Source organism: Lonchura striata, chromosome 6 (assembly GCF_050655825.1).
Source record: "Lonchura striata isolate lonStrDom1 chromosome 6, ASM5065582v1, whole genome shotgun sequence".
In the NCBI taxonomy this organism is placed as follows: Eukaryota; Metazoa; Chordata; class Aves; order Passeriformes; family Estrildidae; genus Lonchura; species Lonchura striata.
In genome coordinates, this window is record NC_140708.1 from 22,627,039 (window position 1) to 22,646,721 (window position 19,683).

General features: G+C 41.6%; 1 protein-coding gene across 5 annotated transcripts in view; it reads right to left on the bottom strand.

The window, feature by feature from the left end:
• Positions 1-11,046: 11,046 nt before the first annotated feature.
• MARCHF8 (membrane associated ring-CH-type finger 8) overlaps positions 11,047-19,683 on the bottom strand; it is an 85,504-nt gene continuing 76,867 nt past the window's right edge. For all 5 annotated transcript variants that reach the window (XM_085582484.1, XM_077784611.2, XM_085582482.1 and 2 more), the window contains 3 exons: positions 18,388-18,568; positions 14,507-14,654; positions 11,047-11,986 (listed from right to left, as the gene is read on the bottom strand). In XM_085582484.1, coding sequence (XP_085438610.1) covers positions 11,682-11,986; positions 14,507-14,654; positions 18,388-18,568 — 634 coding nt within the window. In that variant the 3' untranslated portion in view covers positions 11,047-11,681. The remainder of the gene's footprint in view (positions 11,987-14,506; positions 14,655-18,387; positions 18,569-19,683) is intronic.

The window sequence follows — 19,683 nt, forward strand, 5'->3', positions numbered from 1 at the left end:
CTCACTCCACACTCATCCCTCTCCGTGCACCTGCCCTCCCGCTGTGCACCAGCTCCACGCTCTGCTTTCCTCTTGGTAACCTCCCACAGTTTCACAGCTCTACACAGCACCCAGAGCTCTCGGCTCTGCAGCACAGTGCTCCACACAGTACTGACCCTGCCAGGCACAGCTCATGTCGGCACAGCCTCGTGTGCCTCTACATTTACAGGATTTCATCTTAGACTGCTCTGCACTCTGTAATCGCACCTCCACACCAGCCCAGTGTGTAGGCACACCTACTCTTCTGGGTGCTCCTTACACTCACACTACACTGACACAACACACTATGCACTGTAAATATCCCACTCTTCACCATCCAAAATAACTCACTCTATCAGCACCATAGAATTTTTAAGCTTGGAAAAGACCTTTAAGATCATCAAGACCACTCAAATACATCATTAAACCATGTCCTTAAGTGCTGTAACCACATTTTTTGACTACTCCCAGGAATGGTGACTCACACCATACTGCACCCTCATTCTATACCAAATCTGTGTACAGCTCACACTTTCCTCAGGGCTAGACCCCTGTATGTGCCCATGCTTTATTCCCCGTATTCCTCTGAGCTTTTGAAAAACCCTGCTGTCTTTGTATTACTGTCTGTAACACCAAATTCCAGCATGTCTGCAGATCAGAACTGTACATAACAACCAGTTCCCCATTTGCAGAAAGGCCTCTAAACATCCCATTTCATACTCCCCACCCTGAGTACACCAAGCACCTGCTACCATTCAGATGCTGACAGAAGAGCTGTCTGTGCTTCCTCCACACTCCAACTTGCCCAGAGAAATAAAGGCATAGCAGTGACACTGCACACTTGGCACTTTGACACCAAGAGCACTATTACTGTTCTTGAGTATTTCATCAAGCAAATACTACATGCTGCCAACCCTGTTATCTCACTGATAATCTTCCCTTGTGCTGCTGCAGCAGCAGCTGCATGACACTGTGCTGAGAGGAGCTGGTCTGTGCTTTTGCACATCTCAATGTCCTTTCATCATTGCTCTGTGATCAAACCTAGCTCCTCATTTCTTTGTGGTCAGGCACTTGACCTAGCTGGCTATTGTGAATCTTTAGTGATAGATATACGTAACAAGATAATTAAAACCACCTCAGGAGTGCTTTACTTGTGGTACAGTTAGAGCAGAGGTTCTGTACTGGATTAATTAGGATTAATTAATTATGATAGTAATGAATCAAATCATACTTTGGTAGCACTTTCAGTATGAGGCACTCTGCCTGCAGGTGAGGCAGCAACCTTCAAATACAGAGGAAGTGAGCAATTAAAGCCAAGTAAAGTTGGAAGTTGTTGCTGGCTCTGCCTGTTTCTGTTCTGGCAAGTCCAGTTGCAAAGTGCCTTGTGCCTGTTGGTGTGCTGAGCAACATCATAAGATATGCTTATGGATTCTCTGCCTCAGCTTCCCAAGATAGGCTGTAGCCTGTCTTATGTTTTAAGGTACTTACATGTTGTCATTACACATCAATGGGGACAACAGGGACAGCCTGTGCTGCCCTTGAAAGGATCCTGTTTTTCTTTTGCAGAGACATACTGGGCTATGCTCACCCAGAAGAGTCAGGGAAGGTCCCCTATGTCCCTTCAGGTCAAGTAGTAACTCAAGAATTTTCTATATTGTGACTTAGATTTCAAAGCTCTCCCACATTCAGTATATGCTTTTATATATAGACATAGAAAAGATTCAAAAGTACTCAGCATCAATTTCTAGTCTGCTGCTACTGTTTAAATAACACAGAAGTGCAAAATGGCCAACTGCTGCATGACCCACCCGAGGCAGTTGCAGAATCCCAGCCCAGAGATCTGACTCATCCTCCTGAGATTTAAGCAGCAAGGGATCCTCGCTACTGCACTCTGATCACTTCCATGGACAATATTGCCACATAGAAGCACACCATAAACCCAGTAAGATCTTCCTTGCTTTCCCCTTCCCTTTACATAAGATTTCTAAGAACTCACAGTTCCGTTTCATTTTTGCACAAGACCTGCTAGTCCTAAAGTTACTAAATTTAGGTTCACGGCCTTCATTGAAAGACATCAGAAACCCTTCTAATATATCAAGTGCTTCAGAAACAGATTTGTCATACCTAAGGCCTCTCTCTAGACACCTTCATTTTCACTGCAAATATGGAACAAAGTGGCAAGATCAAATCTTGATCAGTGGGTTTCCATGTTTCTTTGCATTTCAGCTGTGATGCAGCATTTGAACTGAGTAATGAGTTCTGTCTTCACATGGTTTGAGGCTCTTCTGAACAAAGATTGATGGGGACTCTCCCTATAGTGTTACAACTCCTCTTACAAACTCATTAAAAAATACTAGATAAGCTCAGTCCTGTACAGGAAAGCATTTGTTGTGCCTCACCAGCCTCTTCACAACTGTCTCTTTTTAGGTCTGCTCTTTTAGCACTTCTCACTTTTAACATAAGGTCCCCATTCAAAAGGTTATTGATAATTTTTACTTTTGGCACAATTTCAAACACTTTGTCAAAATCCTGTCAGACAAAATGCAGGATACACAAAAACCAAACCCAACCATTTTATCCTGAGAGTATATTACCCCACTTATAAGGAGACCCACACTATACTGCCACCACCAGCTCAGGCTTACACTCCCTCAACCCTTTCCCTGGGGAAGTAGGAATTGTTCCCTGCACCACCTGTGCACAAACACCTCGCTCCTCTCCTGGGGAGGGTTTCACTAAGGCAGCAGGATCTGTGCAGCCACAAGGCAGCAGGGAAGCCATGCCCTTAAAACACGAGCAGCTGCTATTCCTGGTCTGGCTGAATGTTAGTGTGGGGCAGGACAGCTGCCTGCAAGCGCATGTCTACTCTGCCAGAGATTTTGCTGCTCCTCACTCACAGCTCCCCTTCCCCTAAACATCCCTCAGATTTACTACATGGAAACTCACAGCAGAAGTCAGCTGCTGTCCCTCTTTACCTTCACGCAGTGCCAGTGAAAATAAAGGTTGTTCTGGAAGATGCCGTGTATCTTACAGCCCTCCTGAGGTCACAGGCAGTTGGGGTAGGCAGATGGCCCTCCTGAAATATGTTAATAAGGACTGGGAGTAGGGAGGAATGATACAATGCAGCAATTAACAAATGACAGAGAGGAGCAGCAGAGCCTACAGAAATTTTCAAGCTACATAAACAATCTAAAGGGCACAAGCTTAATAGCTGAGACCATATGGATTCTAATTGCATATTACTCCCCCAGAATGGGGAGAGAAAACCCTCCTTGTTTGTAGAACTGCCTCTGTCCCACCTCTGTGCCCAGAAAGGAACTCTAGAGTTGCAAGGCTCAGCACAGTGTCCTTGCTCTGCCATCCAGACAGCAGCAATTCTGGCACCATTTGACTCTCACAACCCCCAACAGGACTACTATATCAACACTTAATACAGTATCTTTATACCTTTTCTGCAAGGGACTATCCAGGTTGCAAGAGGCTGACAGTCTCTCTACCCCCATGAACTTCCTACCCTCTTTATGGACTGGTATTCCTTGGATCCTTCATCCCAGTTAACACGACGTTAGGACACATCCCTCAACCCTGAGGACCATGGGATCTGGAACTGCCTGACCTCATCACTTCCCCCTAAATGTGTAGATCCTCTCCTTCCTCTGCAGATGTAGCTGTGCAGCTACACTTAAGGAGAAGAGGGAGGCAGACAGAAAGCAATGTGCTTTCAGGTTTTCCCTCCCCAAACCATTGCTTGAGGCTGTGCAGGTAACAGTGCTAAAAGTGGAGGGGAGAGCAAAGGCATGGGACACGTTAAGCCACAGGCAGGGCAAACACAAGGAATACAGCTGCATTAGTGGCTACTCTTTAGGTATCATTTTGTGCTGCACACATCTGACAACTACAAAATTAGAACAGCAGTGAAAGACTGAAAACTGCTGCAAAATTCCTAAGCCCAGGAAGCAAAGGTAGAATCTTGACAGAGGCCTGTGCAACATCAGGTAAATTCAAATTAATCCTTGAAATAATACCTCTAACTTCTACCACAGCTTGATTTGGTCCAGGGCTGCAAGAAGGCTGCTCAGTGGAATGGTTTGATTTAATTTACATCTGATTCCTCTGGTGTACACCAACTCCTTATATATGACCGTGAATTTAACATAGTCCTGAAAGCAGACTTGGGATAAAATAAACCATCAACTTGCTGGCATAAGGAAATACTGGTTTAGATAATCCCATTATCAGAATCACTTCTCCTTTAATACAGCACTTTCAAAGCAAGAAGGTAAACATGAGAGCAAAATAAGTGGCAAGCCAGGCTCTAGAGAGACCTTGGTTTATCTGTAGGAAGGGAACAATAGTACTTGATGAGTTATTTTGGGGTGCTCAGGAGTAAAGCAGAGATGATCGATGACATACTATCCTGGACAGTTGTGCTCTCGCAGCTGGGATCTAGTCACCAGCCCAAGACATTTCCTGTCCTCTCCCAACCACAAGGATAACTGCTTCCCATGACAAAGGAACCTGCTGGCCCAGCACCAGACCCTACAGCTCTAAGAGTGATGAACTCTCCTGAGCCTGCTTGGCCTGCCTTGTTTGCAGGTGGCCTTTGAGACAGTATGAGAACAACCTAACACAGCACAGTGCTGCCACCAAATTTGACTGGCAGCCTGAAAGTCAAAATTTAGCAAAGTCTAAAAGTGCTACAAATTGCAAGCCTGATTCCCTGGAGGTTCAGGATTTAATGAGCACACCCTGAGTGGTGATCTTACCCCTGCTACCCCCCAACTCTGTACAGCCTTCTGTGTTTTATTCAGTTATTTCAAACCCTCCTCTGATGTTAGTCTTTGAGACAACTTCATTTATCTCCCTAATACTCTCAAAGTTACTCTCTATTTTCAGATCTCTGTTCCTCTGACACATTCTTGCCTTTCCTTAGAATGCACTTGAAAGAGCATTCCTAGTCTACCATCACTCGACCCTGCCTGAGTAATATTACATTTCTAATTACTCTACCCTGTATAATGCACTGGATTTGCTTCCTATTTTGTTTGTCCAGGGCTCTTTTGATTTCTGTTTTTTTGTTTGTTTGTTTGTTTGTTTGTTTGTTTTTTTGTGTTTTTTTTTTGTTTTGTTTTGTTTTTTTTTTTAACCTCCCCTGCCTCCTTTCTCCAATCTAGCCAAGATGAACTTCATTATCCTCTGTTCTGTTCTTGGTCTATATTGAGATATTCTTGCCTGATTTTATGTTATACATCCACCCAAGGCAGTCCTCTTCTGCTGTATTGTGGTACACAATACAGTGCCAAAATGTCAGAGAGCATTCTACACATCAGAGACTGGAGCCTAGAGGATTTACAGGAGGAACTGGGATCACAAGGGAACACAGACCTTTGTTTGCAGTGTTGCTTTTGGGTACTTCTATGGTCATTCCTACTAACCACACATTGTCTGCAATTTGGTACATCCTAGCACAACCCTCAAGCCAGCCTGGCCCAGAGGCAAGTGAGGAAGGGGGCAAGAGGAAGGAAATTGGGTTGCACAAGTAGACAGGAAAAGGACAAGCATAGCATGAGGTGGATAACACACTGGGGATAGGGAAATCTGGAATGGAAGGGTGGCTGACAGGAGACTGCTGCACAGGGTGGCTGCAAGATGTCCAGTTCCTGCAGCAGTGCAGGGGGCTGAGCAGCAGTGCAGGCAGGAGCCAGGTTTTTGAGAGAGGATTTGATTTTCAGAATTGGCAGCTGGAGTTGCATCTTCTGACACCTTTGTAGCCTCCACAGGGCACGCGTGGACCTTGCAAAATGCTTCCCTTCTGCTTCCCAACTACCTCCTGCCCTGCTCCAAGAGACAAGTCATGCTGGTCCTGCCAGCCAGTAACTACTCACCAGCCAGCTCCAGTTCCTGGGGACCAGATGAAAAATCCTGTTCCTGTAGTCACAGCTGTGCCATATGCTGCTCAGCCAGTGCTGTTCTCTGCCTCAGAGATGGACACACTTCACACAGTGACAGTAATACTCTTTCAGATGAAAATACGGTTTACAAGAGGAAGTAAGTTAATTTATAATTAACTTGAGATGCCTGAGCCCAAGACAAGGAACACTTTTTAACTGGCAGCCAGATGGCTTTGTGGGCTCTGTTCCTTAAACCATTTATCAGCTTTTCATCTCAGACACTGCCAGTCAAGCAGCAGGCTCTGGAAATTATCCTACCACCACCTCTCCAGGAGGGTATTTTTGTATAGAGGTTTTGTTGGATCCCCAAACTTTATGTAAGTAGCTTAATTTACTACAGCCCCTTTTTAATTTATTACATTCCCTTTCTTTACAAATTGTCTTTACAAAGGGAATGTAGGACAGAGACTTTTGTTTTGCATGGAAGACAACTGAGGGTTGCAGATTTAAGATTCCTCCCTCTCCTTACCTAAAAGAAAATTAAAAACTAATTACTACTTAAACAGAAATGAAAAGCTTTTCCTTGAGCCCCCTTGTGTCTGTTACAGATACAACTCTCCAGGTCTTTGCCCTATGGTGTGTATGCCTTTCTAACAAGCTCTCTCACAGCAGTGCAGTTTACTTGACCTACTGGTGCTACAAATGGTTTCTAGTAAATGTGTTTTCTGTACACAAAATTACTATTTTTCCTAGATGAAAATCATAGCAATGAGCATCTTCTGCTCTGCACCTCTACACAGATGCATGTGAAAATGCTGACTTCAGATATGAAGCATTTGATGCCCCATGAAGTGTTGATTCCAAAAGGTCAGATTTTAATGCCCATGGGAATCTTCTCTTCCCACCTCTTGCGTGGCAGAAACCAAAAACTTCTCCCCATGATTCCTGTATTCGAAGCCAAAGCACCTGCATTGAAGGAGTTGTCCAATTAGTCTGATGGTTACAATGCCTTTTTCATTACAAATAATTTTATCATCAAATTGTCTTGGGATGCTACTGTGCACTGGTCTCCTACACTGAAGAGCCATCAAGTTCTGTGTATGGACCATCATCTTACTCAATTTTTCTCTCCATGCTTTTTCAAACAAAATGGATACTATAAGGGGTTTGGGTTTTTCTGGTTTTTTTTATAGAAACACTTTATTGCTGCAGTCAATAACCCTGTGTATCACACACAAATAACCAATTACAGTTTAAGAAACTAAAAATAATTCTGCAAGTGGTAATACTGAGAAAACGAACATACATGAAAGGATACAAAACTATACATTAAGTTACTAGAAATTTAATAACTAAAAAATTCTGCAGAAGTATGAAGTGTCTTGTATAAACGTTATACAACACATGCCAGTGTAAAGTTCTTCAACATTATACAATTACCTATCTACAAATGTTTTACCTAAATACAAGATTAGCTGCAATTTTTAAACAGTTATCTTCTATACAAAGACAAGTGCTTTCAGTACTTCATTGGAATATACAGACACCGCAATATCTCAAAACTAAAAAATAATCACAAAATAAAAGGTCCCACTTAGAAATTTTCTTTGCGTATCTAATACAACACTAAGGAAATCCAGCCAGCAATATCCTAGCTTTTGTATTTACCCTTTTTGACCCATATCTGAGAGGGACCCAATCCAGAGTCACTGACCTCCCCCCTTTCATTGCTGGCCAGTCTCCAGAGCAGACCACAGCAGAAATCTGTATCTTAACACATGTCAGCTTTAGGAGAAATTTGGACCTGGTTTCCACTTTGCAATAGATACATACTCTGCCACACACAGGGCAGAAGCTCCTGTGCATGGCGACATCCATGCATCACTTCCAAGGTTTCCCATGAGTGGCAGGCCAAGCAGCCCCTTCCTTACAGCACCAAGTGGGCCTCGTGCTCTGGTCAGTACAGAGGGCTGGCTTAAACAGAGTTATGACTGCTTCCCAGCAACTCCCAGGCACAGCACAGAGGCCCAGTACTTCTCTAAGCCCTCGGAGGCTCATTCAGTCTTCAATGAATGCCTCCCTGCTGAAGCAAAGCCAATCTCAATGACACTCAACCAGAGGGAGCTGTCTCAGGGTCTGGCCATCTCTTCAGAGCACATTTTAAACACCATTCTCACTCCCAAAATACAGGCTTACAGCTGAAAAAAGTCCTGAGAATCCACAGGAATTTAATATCTCATCAGCTCTTACACAGAATCAACCTTCTGCAGCACACACCTGTATTTGTAATATAATGGACATTCATGAGCTGGCAGATTCATCCAATGTGACACAGCAGGGGAATTTCCTTGGCCCAGATGGTGTCTTTTTGCACAGGAGTGCTATCAATAGAATGGGGTCAATTACATGGGGCATTGGATATATCAGCAAAAGCTCTGGCAACCCAGGGAAGGGATTGTAGTAGAAGATGGCATTAAGCCTATGCTCCCTCCTACTTACATTCTGGTCTCAGGAAAGTCCCAGGGTAACCCAAGCTAACTTTGGCCAAAGTACATGGACCAGACTTCTAATTCAGTCATTTCAAAAGCTGCCAGAAGGAAGTTCTGGAAAGCCTGATCTAACAGGGGGTGAATGTTCCCTGTACTGACATCTGAACAGAAAGGACAGAGCTCACCTGAGCTGGCATCAGTGCCTCACAGCTGGAAGCTCAAAAAAAGTCAGCATTATCTTCTTGAGGAGAAAGAAGAAAAAAGCACCATTCAGCCTTCTCAAACATTTGATGGCACCATGCAAAAGCAGAGAACTGCATCTCCAGAAGCTCACCATTAACACCAAGCAAGAATCAGCTTGAGAAGTGTCACCAGCATAAATGAAACCCCCTGACAGATGGATCTCTTCTGCAGTCTTTCCTGGTATGAGCATTCCTAAGCAGTATAAAGAATTTAAATAATAGGCCTTAATTTTCATTCAGAAAAGAACTGCTGGGAGAGGGAATTGTTAGCAGCAACATAGGCTAAAACATTTTCATTCACAAGTATTCTTCCCCAAGTGATTTTGCTGGAGATGATTTTTCTTTACCAGTTGAGATACTCAGGGGCACAGCAAAAACCTTCAGTACCCTGAATACACTGAACAAGACCTGGCACATTCCACATGCAGCTCCCAAAACACCAAATGAGATTTTGCAATGCTTCACCCAGAACCATGTACAACAGTGACTGAAGCAGAAGCAGCAAGTTCGGCAATGTCAGAACATTGCTCACACACCAGAGCCACTCAGGTGAGCTGGAGAACAACCAGGTTTCCCAGCAGGTTTCACAGCAGGACTTGTCCATCTTCATTTCACCCAGCAGCCCAGACAGGATGAGCAGTGCACAGCATTGCTCAGCAGCTGATCCTGTGCACTTTGCAGCTGTAACGTGAGCCTCTCACAGATGGGCAGGCCTTGTGCACTTGGGCTTTTCAGAAGAACATCATGAAGGTGTGCAAGACCTCATACTTAACCCACCTGAGTTTAGCTAGTGAATCTTTCACAGAACAAAACAGAAAACAAAACGAGACAGTGTATTATCTGGGTTTTCAGAAGAAGATCACCCACAGCAAAGTTCAGGAAAGGTCTTGAGTAATTGCACTTTAAATATGGCAGGCACAGGCAACAAACTCTGCATGTGTATGGTCACAAAGACTGCCCCAATACTAGCAGAGTATGCAGGGTTTGTCTGCCTGTATCACTTAAGCATGGGACATCCTGACAGCTAGTACAGTACACAAATCCATGCCAGTGCAGCTTTACCAGGACTGCCCAGAGGTCTGGATGTTTTAACACATCTCAAGAACAAGGTACCACATTGTTCATGAAGATCACAGACAGTAAGCTTCAAGCATGAAGTGACAGAGGCACATGTGCTTTTCCTGTAACAGCTTCCAGAAACCACTGGGATGAGTGTTCTCTTACCAGAGTCCCTTCTCTGCCTTCTATTAAAATATTGATTTAGAAATAAATTAATATTACATTTTAAGGAAAAAAATCCCTGATCTCTTACTGTTATATTTTAAGAAGTCTTAAAGCAGCTGTTTTTACTATGAAAAGAATGTACCCAAAGTCGTACTTCAAAAATACTAAGTGAAACTTGAACTAGAACTAAGAATTTAGTTCACTATCTCAGCAAGTAAACAGAAACTTTTACCTGAGAAGTCCAGGCAACTCCTACTAAAACCAGCCATATTATGATCATTGACTTGACAGAGATTTAGACAGGGCTCAGGTAGGGCAAGTCAGCTTTCAAATGCAGAGGCCTCATGTGCTGACTTTTCATGGGGCTTTGTTTCTGCTCTAGTCATACTGAGACTTTGGTTAAATGAGGGCTTAAAGCTGGACAGTGGTGCAGTGAAACAGACTGGATAAACAAATCAACTGCAGACACCCCAGGCTTTGGGAAACTGTCTAAAGTCTTGCTAACAGATTTTAAAGCTGTCCCACTCTTTGCATGAAAGCTGACTGATTAAAAAGCCAGTCCCAAATTCAAAAGCACAGATATATACTATTCTCTGACCACACAGTGCATTCACATCAAGCAGGTATTTTTAAATGTATCCACTTAATGTGATATTTACTTCCCAGACTTGCATGTCAGCATTTCCTCTGACAACATCAAATTCTTGGGTAATTCAAACAAGACATAGCACTAAAAAAAGAAAACCAGTTTCAGCTGTATTGACCAAGTTTCCTCTTTTCTGTAACAGCTCACATTTTTATCAATATAGCAACAAACCCTTTGCCAATGGTTTGGAATGAAAGCCACATCAGGTATATATGTGCAGGTATGTTGATGGTTTGACCTGTTGGGAAAAAAAATCAAAACCAATCCCCAAAGCAGAGCACTGAAATCACTGGAAACAAACATTGTACACATCCACTATTCCTCATACACAAGTCACAAGTGCAATATCCCTTGAAGAAAATTGCTCCTCAAAGGAAACCCAAAGAGGCAGAATTTTTTAGTGTTACATTTAGTAAGATAATGTGGGCATGTGTGGGGAATCACAGGCTGAAATTTAAATTTTTTTTTTTCATAAGGCAAGAGGTTTATGTTTCAGAAGAATAGATGGGGTAAAGAATGAAGAAATATTTCAAAAATGACACATTCTTTCAAGTTTCATTCTCATTTGACATACATATCACAAAATAAAGGTTTTAAAAAGTGCTATATGCTTTGTAAGTCTCATTGCAATATGTAAAACAAAATTTTACACCTGCTGTTTGAGACACAATGTTAGTGGCAGTGTTAGTGGTAGATAAGACTCTCACATTTCTCTCACTGTCTGGGACAACCTCCTTCATCACACATACAGAACAGACCAACCAACCAACGCCACACTACACATCCTCCAGAATCACTTAAGAGTCGTGTTTTAAAGGTACAGACTCCATGAAGCTGATGACAGCTCGCTAGCGACTTCCTTGATACCAAACCCAAGGCTCATTCTACCCTGTGAATGCCTCATCCTGTGGCTCTTTGATCAGCCAGTAGGAGACACAAAATGTTGAGAGGTATGCAACCATGATGACATTGACAGATATGCCTAAGGGATTTTAAAAAATTCCAACCAAAAAAAAAAAAACAAACTAAAAAAAAAAACAACCCACAAATGTAAAAAATTCATCCGCCAGCCCTCAGCTGTTTGCTGATGTTAAAAAGGTAGAGCAGTTTGCAGTAAACAATGATATTCAAATCTTCAAGGACATATGGAAATACTCCTTCCACCCAGAAATCAGACATGAAGGATTTCTGCAGCACAGTCTTCTGGCTCTGTGTAATGTGAAGAGTTTGTGTCTGAATGGTGAACACCAAACATTTCTTTACTTTCGAAGTTTGGCTCCATTAGTGCAGGTTTTTCAAAAATATTCTTTTTGCTAGTTTCTGGACAGTTTTGTACATATATTACTCGGTTATAAGCTTTAAGTCTCTTCCACAGCTGTACATACACCTTGCATTGTACATACATGAACAGAAGTCCTCCAGTGAAACCAATAGCCACAACTACCAGCTTAGTCCAAAATGGCCACTCTAGAATGCCTGGAAGTAAAAAAATGGAAAGAAGAATTAAATTCATCTCAGAAACTGTCAGTCAAATAGCAGGAAATTATCCTACCATCTCTCCAGGAGGGAGGGTATTTTTATATAGAGGTTGTCTTGGGTGTCCAAACTTTATCTAAGTAGCTTAATTTACTACAGCCAAACTTTCTTAACCTGGACTAAACTGGATCTTTCAAAAATGCACTGTAAGGAAACTGTTACAGAGTTTGGGTCATGCCAGCTATTCTTATTTTGCAATTTTTCCTGTCTGGCTTTTTTTTTTTTTTCTTTTCAAGTTAGACACATAGACTTCTGCTTCACATATCACATTCTTCTTCACCAGAGAAAAAACCAAAACAACTGATTTTCTGTGTCTGAGCCTTGAGGCAGTACAATCACAGAGTCAAGGCAACCACCAGTGATATGCTTAGGTCTTTTACACCTGTTTTTAAACAAAGACTGGATCAAATTATCAAAGGGATTCTATGGCATGATTTCCTCTTCATAGCAGAGACTCAACTCAGTGACCCAACAAGTCTGTTCCAACTCTGTGATCACACAGCATATGGAGACATAAAGGAATGATTGTTACCATAGAGCTTGACATGTTTGTTATGCAGACGAGGAAAATTTTATCTGCATCACACTCAAGAACTTGTATCTGAACTAGAGCATCTACTCTGATACAAAACTGCAAGTGCTAGAGATGCTGAAGCATTCCAAGTTTTCCCTCTGTCCTTAAAAACTATCACCATTACTTTTTGCCTAAATTTGTCTAGCTTGAACATTTAGAAAGTAGATCTTGTTACATTTCTATCAACCACCTGTAAATGAAAAACTAATCCTTTTATACATATTCTGCTTACATAGGTCCTGTATTCATCCAGCCTCTTTAAAATAAGTGCCATCACAAGATGGATATGAAACTATGCTGAATCAACCATTATCAGGTTTTTCAGAGAATAAAATTGTATCTTTCCAACTATTCAAAGTTTTAAGTAAGATATAGGGCTGGTGGTGTTTTGGAAATGCACAGCAGTGTGGGAGGAATTAAAATATTTTAGTCCCAGCTTACAAAGGGCATTGCAGCTACTGATGAAATCCCACCTGTGATTCATATCTGACCCTCTGATTCAAAGGTGAGCTGTCTGATGCTGTCTGTAGGCAGTGACAGCACATGCTTGCTGCTGTGTGGACATGAATATATATCCACACATCCCCCAGCTCATTACAAAACTCCTTGGATTTAGAATCCAAATGAAAGGAGAAAAGAAAACATTATAATATGTGCCAAATATTCACATAATTCCTTCCTAATTATGTTCATCTAATATATTTACAGGATAAATAACCTGGAGATGATAAAGCTCTGAAAACATATCCTTTTCATTATCATATGGAAACCTTACACTTTTGGAAAGCCAATAATGTTCACTGTTCATGGAAGAAATGGGGTTGGATGGAACAGAAACTAAGAGATTTCATTGGAAGCAGCTTCCTGACTGAAGTCGTGAACAATGCAACTATAGCCTAAATGAGAAGCGAGAGGATAACTTTTGAATTTCAAGTGATTCTGCTCTGAAGAGACTTTAACAGCTCTGTGGATTTACAGGTTTAGCAATGCTCAACTACCTCCCTGAAGGACACTGTTCAATCACCAGCAAAACATTTTCCACCTGCATGTCTAATAGGCATACAGTGCTCTGTAAGCAAGGACAGCTTGCCTTCTAACAGCTTCCATCCATTCCGTCCCCACCTTCAGGCTTAGCTGCCCGAGGAACAGTTTTGTGACAGCTGCAAATCTGCAGCCCAGCATACCTAAGCAAACACATTTCATCTTGGTACGTTTACTGCTAACATACTGAAGAAAACATTCTATTCAAGAAGTTAAGGTACCTGTGCACTGGGGTGGCAGCCCTTGATAAGATTGCAAGCATCTTATCTCAGTTGTGCAAATTCGAGTCCTAATATTCAACTTGAATTTCTTCTGTTTCAAGTGCAATCACTCATAAAAGTCTTCCCAGCCTAACATGGCTCTCACTGATGACTAACCCAGCCCACAGATGACTGGGTGGAAAGAAAACCCTGTTGATTTACCTCAAAGATTTGAATTTAGGTTCCTCTTACTTCTTCTCTTTTTAAAAATGGTTCCAGTTTTGCCAAGTTTAAAGGTAGTCATAGCAGCAAACAAATGCTTATATTGTTATCTGCAAATTTAGACATGAATTTGCTGAGGCAGTGCAACTTTGTGTCTGGCTACAGTGGGTTAACTCTCATATCCATGCATTTCACAACTGCAAACTAAATTGACCTGAAATAGATTTAAAAAGTACCCATAGATTAATTCACTGGTTAATTTACTGATTTAACAAAATAATTTTAGAACTCTGCTCTTAAACCAACCCAATATGAGGGTAAAGCTGACTAGTTTACATTTAACACTTTATGTCTCATACCCTCTCTCCAATCAGGATAAATAATTATTCTAAGAGAATAAGCGAAGATAAGCAAATAACATACCGGTAGTTTGTCCCTGTTTAATCTCTTCAGCAGTCCTGTCTATCAGGACATAGAGAGACCACACAACGCAGGTGATGGCAATGATATGGAATGTTACAGAGCACATGATCTTCCTCCTCTCGCTGGCTGTCATCTGCAGTTTCTCCCACTGGCAAAAAAACAGGAAGAACCAGAGCAAGAGATTAGGAGTTTATTGTCATTACTAGAGAGTATGAAAAGAGAATGCTGATAAGAACAAAAACCAGACAGGAGACCAGTTTCCTCCTAACAAGGGTTTTTAAAGTCAGATGGCATCACTGCATTGGTCACAGCATGTGTGTGATGGCTGGCAGCTCACCCTGCTGTGACAGGAGCCATCCTGGTGCCACAGGGGACTCAGCTCCCACCCAGCACCTCAGAACAGTGTCATCACACCCTGCTTACCCACACAGGGCAGCTCCAGCACAGAGGGCTCCAACAGTGCTGCTCCTTCCCCTGCTCCCCACTTGACAGCAGGTACCCACAGCTGCAGCTGAGCATCTCCCCTGGGAGGGGCTACCCTTGCTCAGGGAAGTGTTCAACAGAACAGTGGAAGTGGCACATGGATCAACTGACCAGGTTGTGTAAAGACAAACACCTCATGGTGGGCACTCAGAGTCCCATGGATGTTCAGTTCTCACCTCCTGCCTCTGGGGACTTCATTCAATCTTCACTTGTACTTAACACCACTTATAGCAGCGACACTCACACTTTATTTTCAGTGTTTCAAGTGCACTTAAATACATATGCCCTAAGAATATACAGTAGAATGGGGGTGACAGCTTTTCTAGAGTGAGAGGATGCAGCAAATTAAATCCCCAGATCTGCATCTAACAATAAAGCTCATATAGCCCAAACAAAACCACAAAACCAGGCCAATGTACTTTCAGAAAGATACAAGGAAACCAGACAATTATTATAGATGCTTTTAATATGCAAAACATACCTGGGATACCCAGAAGCTGTGTTTTAAATTTCTTTTCTGTAATTTTGTCTATATATATGATGAAAGTTTTTGCATGTGGGACACATATTCGTCAGCATATCTACTTGGAAGAGAGTTATGACAGGCTGTTCTCACACTTCCACAAAATACATGTTGGGACATACAAACATCTCATGCATAAAAAGGTGCATTTGATGTCTCATAGTATAATTTGTAGAAAAAGGGGACTTCAAAAAGGAGGCATGATGTGAAAGGGTGTAAGGATGACCTTAATGGTATGATTGAAATCATCCATTATGTTGAATTACTGCTTCCACCGCCACAAAAACGAGAATGGTTGAAACATGAGACAGAGACTCTGTGATCATCTCTGTGCTGCCAACAGACACATCACTTTGTCCAGCCCAAGCCACATTTCCAGTTATGTGGGCATCCAAACCTCATCATGGCAGAAGAATTGAGTACTTCCATGAATGACATGCTAGACTTACTGTACTAGAAAGCTGTATTTTTTCAATCAAAAGATTGAACAAAACATTCCCTTTGCATGTTGTATTTTAAATAGAAAATTTCTTTTGCTTCTATAAAAAGGTGTTGCCTATTGATAGAAAGTACAAATTAATCAAATTATTTTGCCAAAAAGCAACCATGTTAAATCTATTTGCAAATGCTTTTGCAGAGCCAGGAGGACCTGTGCTTTGACTAATTTACAGTTCTCTTTTCTGTGCCACAGCTTGGGCTCCTCTGCTGGACAATACCTCCTGTGAACTGCTGGCTTCATAGTCACAAAACCAGCTTGCACCACCTCACTGCTTCAAGAGAGATGACTGCAAAGCAAAACAGAAAATATTCTGCAAATTGCACACTAGCAGGAAACTTTGAGGAAACTCAAGTCTGTAGGCCCCTGCTGTATTATTCTGATGACACAGCATTTGCCATTTCCCACTTAAAATAACCAGCAGTTCAGGACTTTTTTCAAGTGTTGTTAAAACAAACAACAAAAAACAAAAAGCCCAGCAGAAAGTTTAGATTTAATGTCTCTTTTTTCCACTGAAATCTTAAAATCAAACATCTCTCTCTTGTCTGCCCTCATCTTAATTTGAGCCAAATTTTGTTCTCACCCTCTTCCCTTAGTATGTTAGTGTTAGAACAGTCCAACACTGCACTACAACCTTTAGATGCCATGGAAGTTTAATTCCATTTCTACCCTACAGAGAAGGAGAAGCCCTTATTATTTGTCCCATCCTGATCATACTTACCAATTCCAGGCTGTTTTCTCCTGACTGAAAGGTTACATAAGGGCTGAGTTGAAGATACAGAGGCATCTTATCTTTTTACTGCAGCTGAACATCTAAAAGGACTCTTTATATATATTTGAGAGGCAAACTCCTTCTATTTATGGTTCTATCCCTACCTTCTGGCAACTTGTCTGCTTCCCACAGATGACCTGTTCAGATACAACTAATGATGTTGAGTGACTCATTTCTGAAGGTGCACATTTTTTTTTTTTCCCACAGGGCACAAATATTCAGAAAATGTTCACCACCCACTTCAGGCAGAGTAAGCACAGAAAAAAAACAGCAGTCAACTGACAACAATAGCAACTCTTCTTTGGATTCTCTAGGGTAACTCCTTTCCTGCCCTATAGTTGGGCTGTGCAAAGTATGGTCTGTGCAGACACAAGAGCTTATGATGACCAATAGTGCAGCTCAGAAACAGCTACACTCTGTGCCAAGGGGATACCAAGCCAAAAGCAGCAGTTCTAGAAGGCAATGATCCACCACAGTCATACACAAAGGACATCCTATCCACTGGACATGCTAAGCTATCCACTTTGCAGACAGTACAACTCTCTGAAAAAATAAGAAGTGTTTGAAATCTGCTCTATTTTCTGTTAGAAGTCACTTCTAGGATTTGGACTAGTTCTCATAACAGTTTTTAGATAGCTGCAGTCCAAACTTATCACCCTACATGATTTAGGCTCATCATAACTGAATTTAATGTTTCTCATTTATTCTAGTTCCAGACTAAGGTTATCATTATCAAACTTTTCCACTTTGGCAGATATGGCAAGACTTGTCTGTGCTAAGAATACCAGTGATTTCCATCTCAAAATCCTAATGTCAGGACAACTGACATTGAAAGCTCAGAGGATGTGGGAAAACAAAATGAGGATAGAAGCACAAAACTGATCTTAGCACCTATACTTTAAGTCACTAGATTTATGAAATATACTTATCTATTAAACGAAAATACAGGTTCTAGTCACTCACAGCCTACGAAAAGGTGAAAATGAAAACTCATTTAACAGGGAACCACCTTCTACTTATAATGTATTATTTTCACTAAGTAAGTTTGATCCTTTAAAGAGAAAGGGAAAGCTACAAATTTTAACTAAATTACATCCAAGAAATGTGATGTAAAGTAAATTTAATATGAAACGCTCATATTTTGAAGAGAACTTAAAAGCCATACGGATCTTAGAGCCACAAAGTAAAGCAGCTAACAGTAATACAAAGCTCGCCATTAAAAAAATATTGGTAACTGTAGAGTTTTGTGCACTAAAATTGAAAGAAAAATATCAGATTGTTGCATGGATATATGCGCATATATATATATATATATATATATATATATATATATATATATATATATATATATATACACACACACACACACACAAAGAGAGCTGCTGGGCTGTAACAGCTGTTATCAGAGCTGGATTCCAGTGATGAATTTGTCAGGGCAAGTGTTAATTCAAGTCCTTTTGTACCTATACAAGACTGACCAGACTTACTAAGGAGCCACAAAACCATTAATAAATACATGGTGGGTGCTGCAGGCTCATGGGACAGCCTCTTCCAGAGTGGATCTGTTTAACAAAGCATGTCCTTGGGGAAGCAGGTCCTGTGCCTACCTTTCTCAAAGGCTTCAGTTTTGTCTCCATGATGAACTCATACTTGCACAGTTCACAGCATCGTGTATCCGAGCTCTTGATCCATTGCTGCAGGCAGGCCTGGTGCACAAAATGAAGACTTCCCGTGCAGTGACAGGGGGTAATCAAAGGGCTCTCATCATCTCCTTCACAGTGACATATCCTGAATCAGAAGCAAAGCTGCTCATTAGGAGAAGAGGAAGCAGAAAGGATGTGGAAGAGCCATCTAGTATCTGTGATCACACATGGATGTTCACTGAGGATCCCGAGACATATAAATCAAAGGAATGTGTTCCACAAAGGAGCTAAAACTAAACAATTCAATTGCAGCACAAGCACATACACAGGCACAAAATAATTAAGCACAGGCACAGCTAACTAGAGAGCTGCTTTCTCACAGATGATGCACACACATAGAGCCTGACAGAAATGCAGTACCTGAAAGAAAAAACGGAGCAAGAAATGACAATGTTTCACCCAGACCAATAGCACTTAACTGCAAGTAGCATTTAAACAGATCAGACAGCACTTCCCAGGACAAAATATGTGCAGAGAGGTACAGCTACTCATGTACTACAGTTTGAAATAGAAGATATAACAAAATTCCAATACCAGTGGTGAAACAGTCCACCCCAGGATCATGAACACCTAATTTAGACAGCCTGGATTTTACACAAGTGATTAATTTCAATACAAACTCCTAAGAGACAGATTCACAATGCAAAACTACAGCACTGAATCTGAACCCCAAAACACACTTAGTCTAAATGGTTTTGCTTCTCCAAATCTGACGTAGTAAGAGTTGCTAAGGAAGCATTAGCTCTGCAAAATTCCCTATTTTTCTCACAGCCTAATTGTGCAAACAGCAAAGACATCTGATAATGAGTTACTACCAGCTGTTAACATTTGATTTCCAGATTCAATTTATACACAACCCCTGGGTAGCATCAAGCATTGTGAAGTCCTTCTAACCATGTGGAAGAGGTCATGAATTGAAAGGGGGATGGTGAGGAGCTCAGGGAATGAATACAAGTTACCAAGCATATGTGAAGCACATTCTGGCTTGCTGCCATCCCTGTCTATTACTGAAATCTCTTACTGATGTGTAGCATCTTGCCTCTTGTGACCTTGCTGATAGCTGGCATGTGGAAATGAAGGCGTGGGTGGATTACAACAGCATCTTATTGATGGTAAGCCAGTACAGAACTAGATATGGTGGTAATGAGGGGGGAAATAATATTGGAGAGTAATAACAAAGCCAGCTTGAGGAAGTGCTGT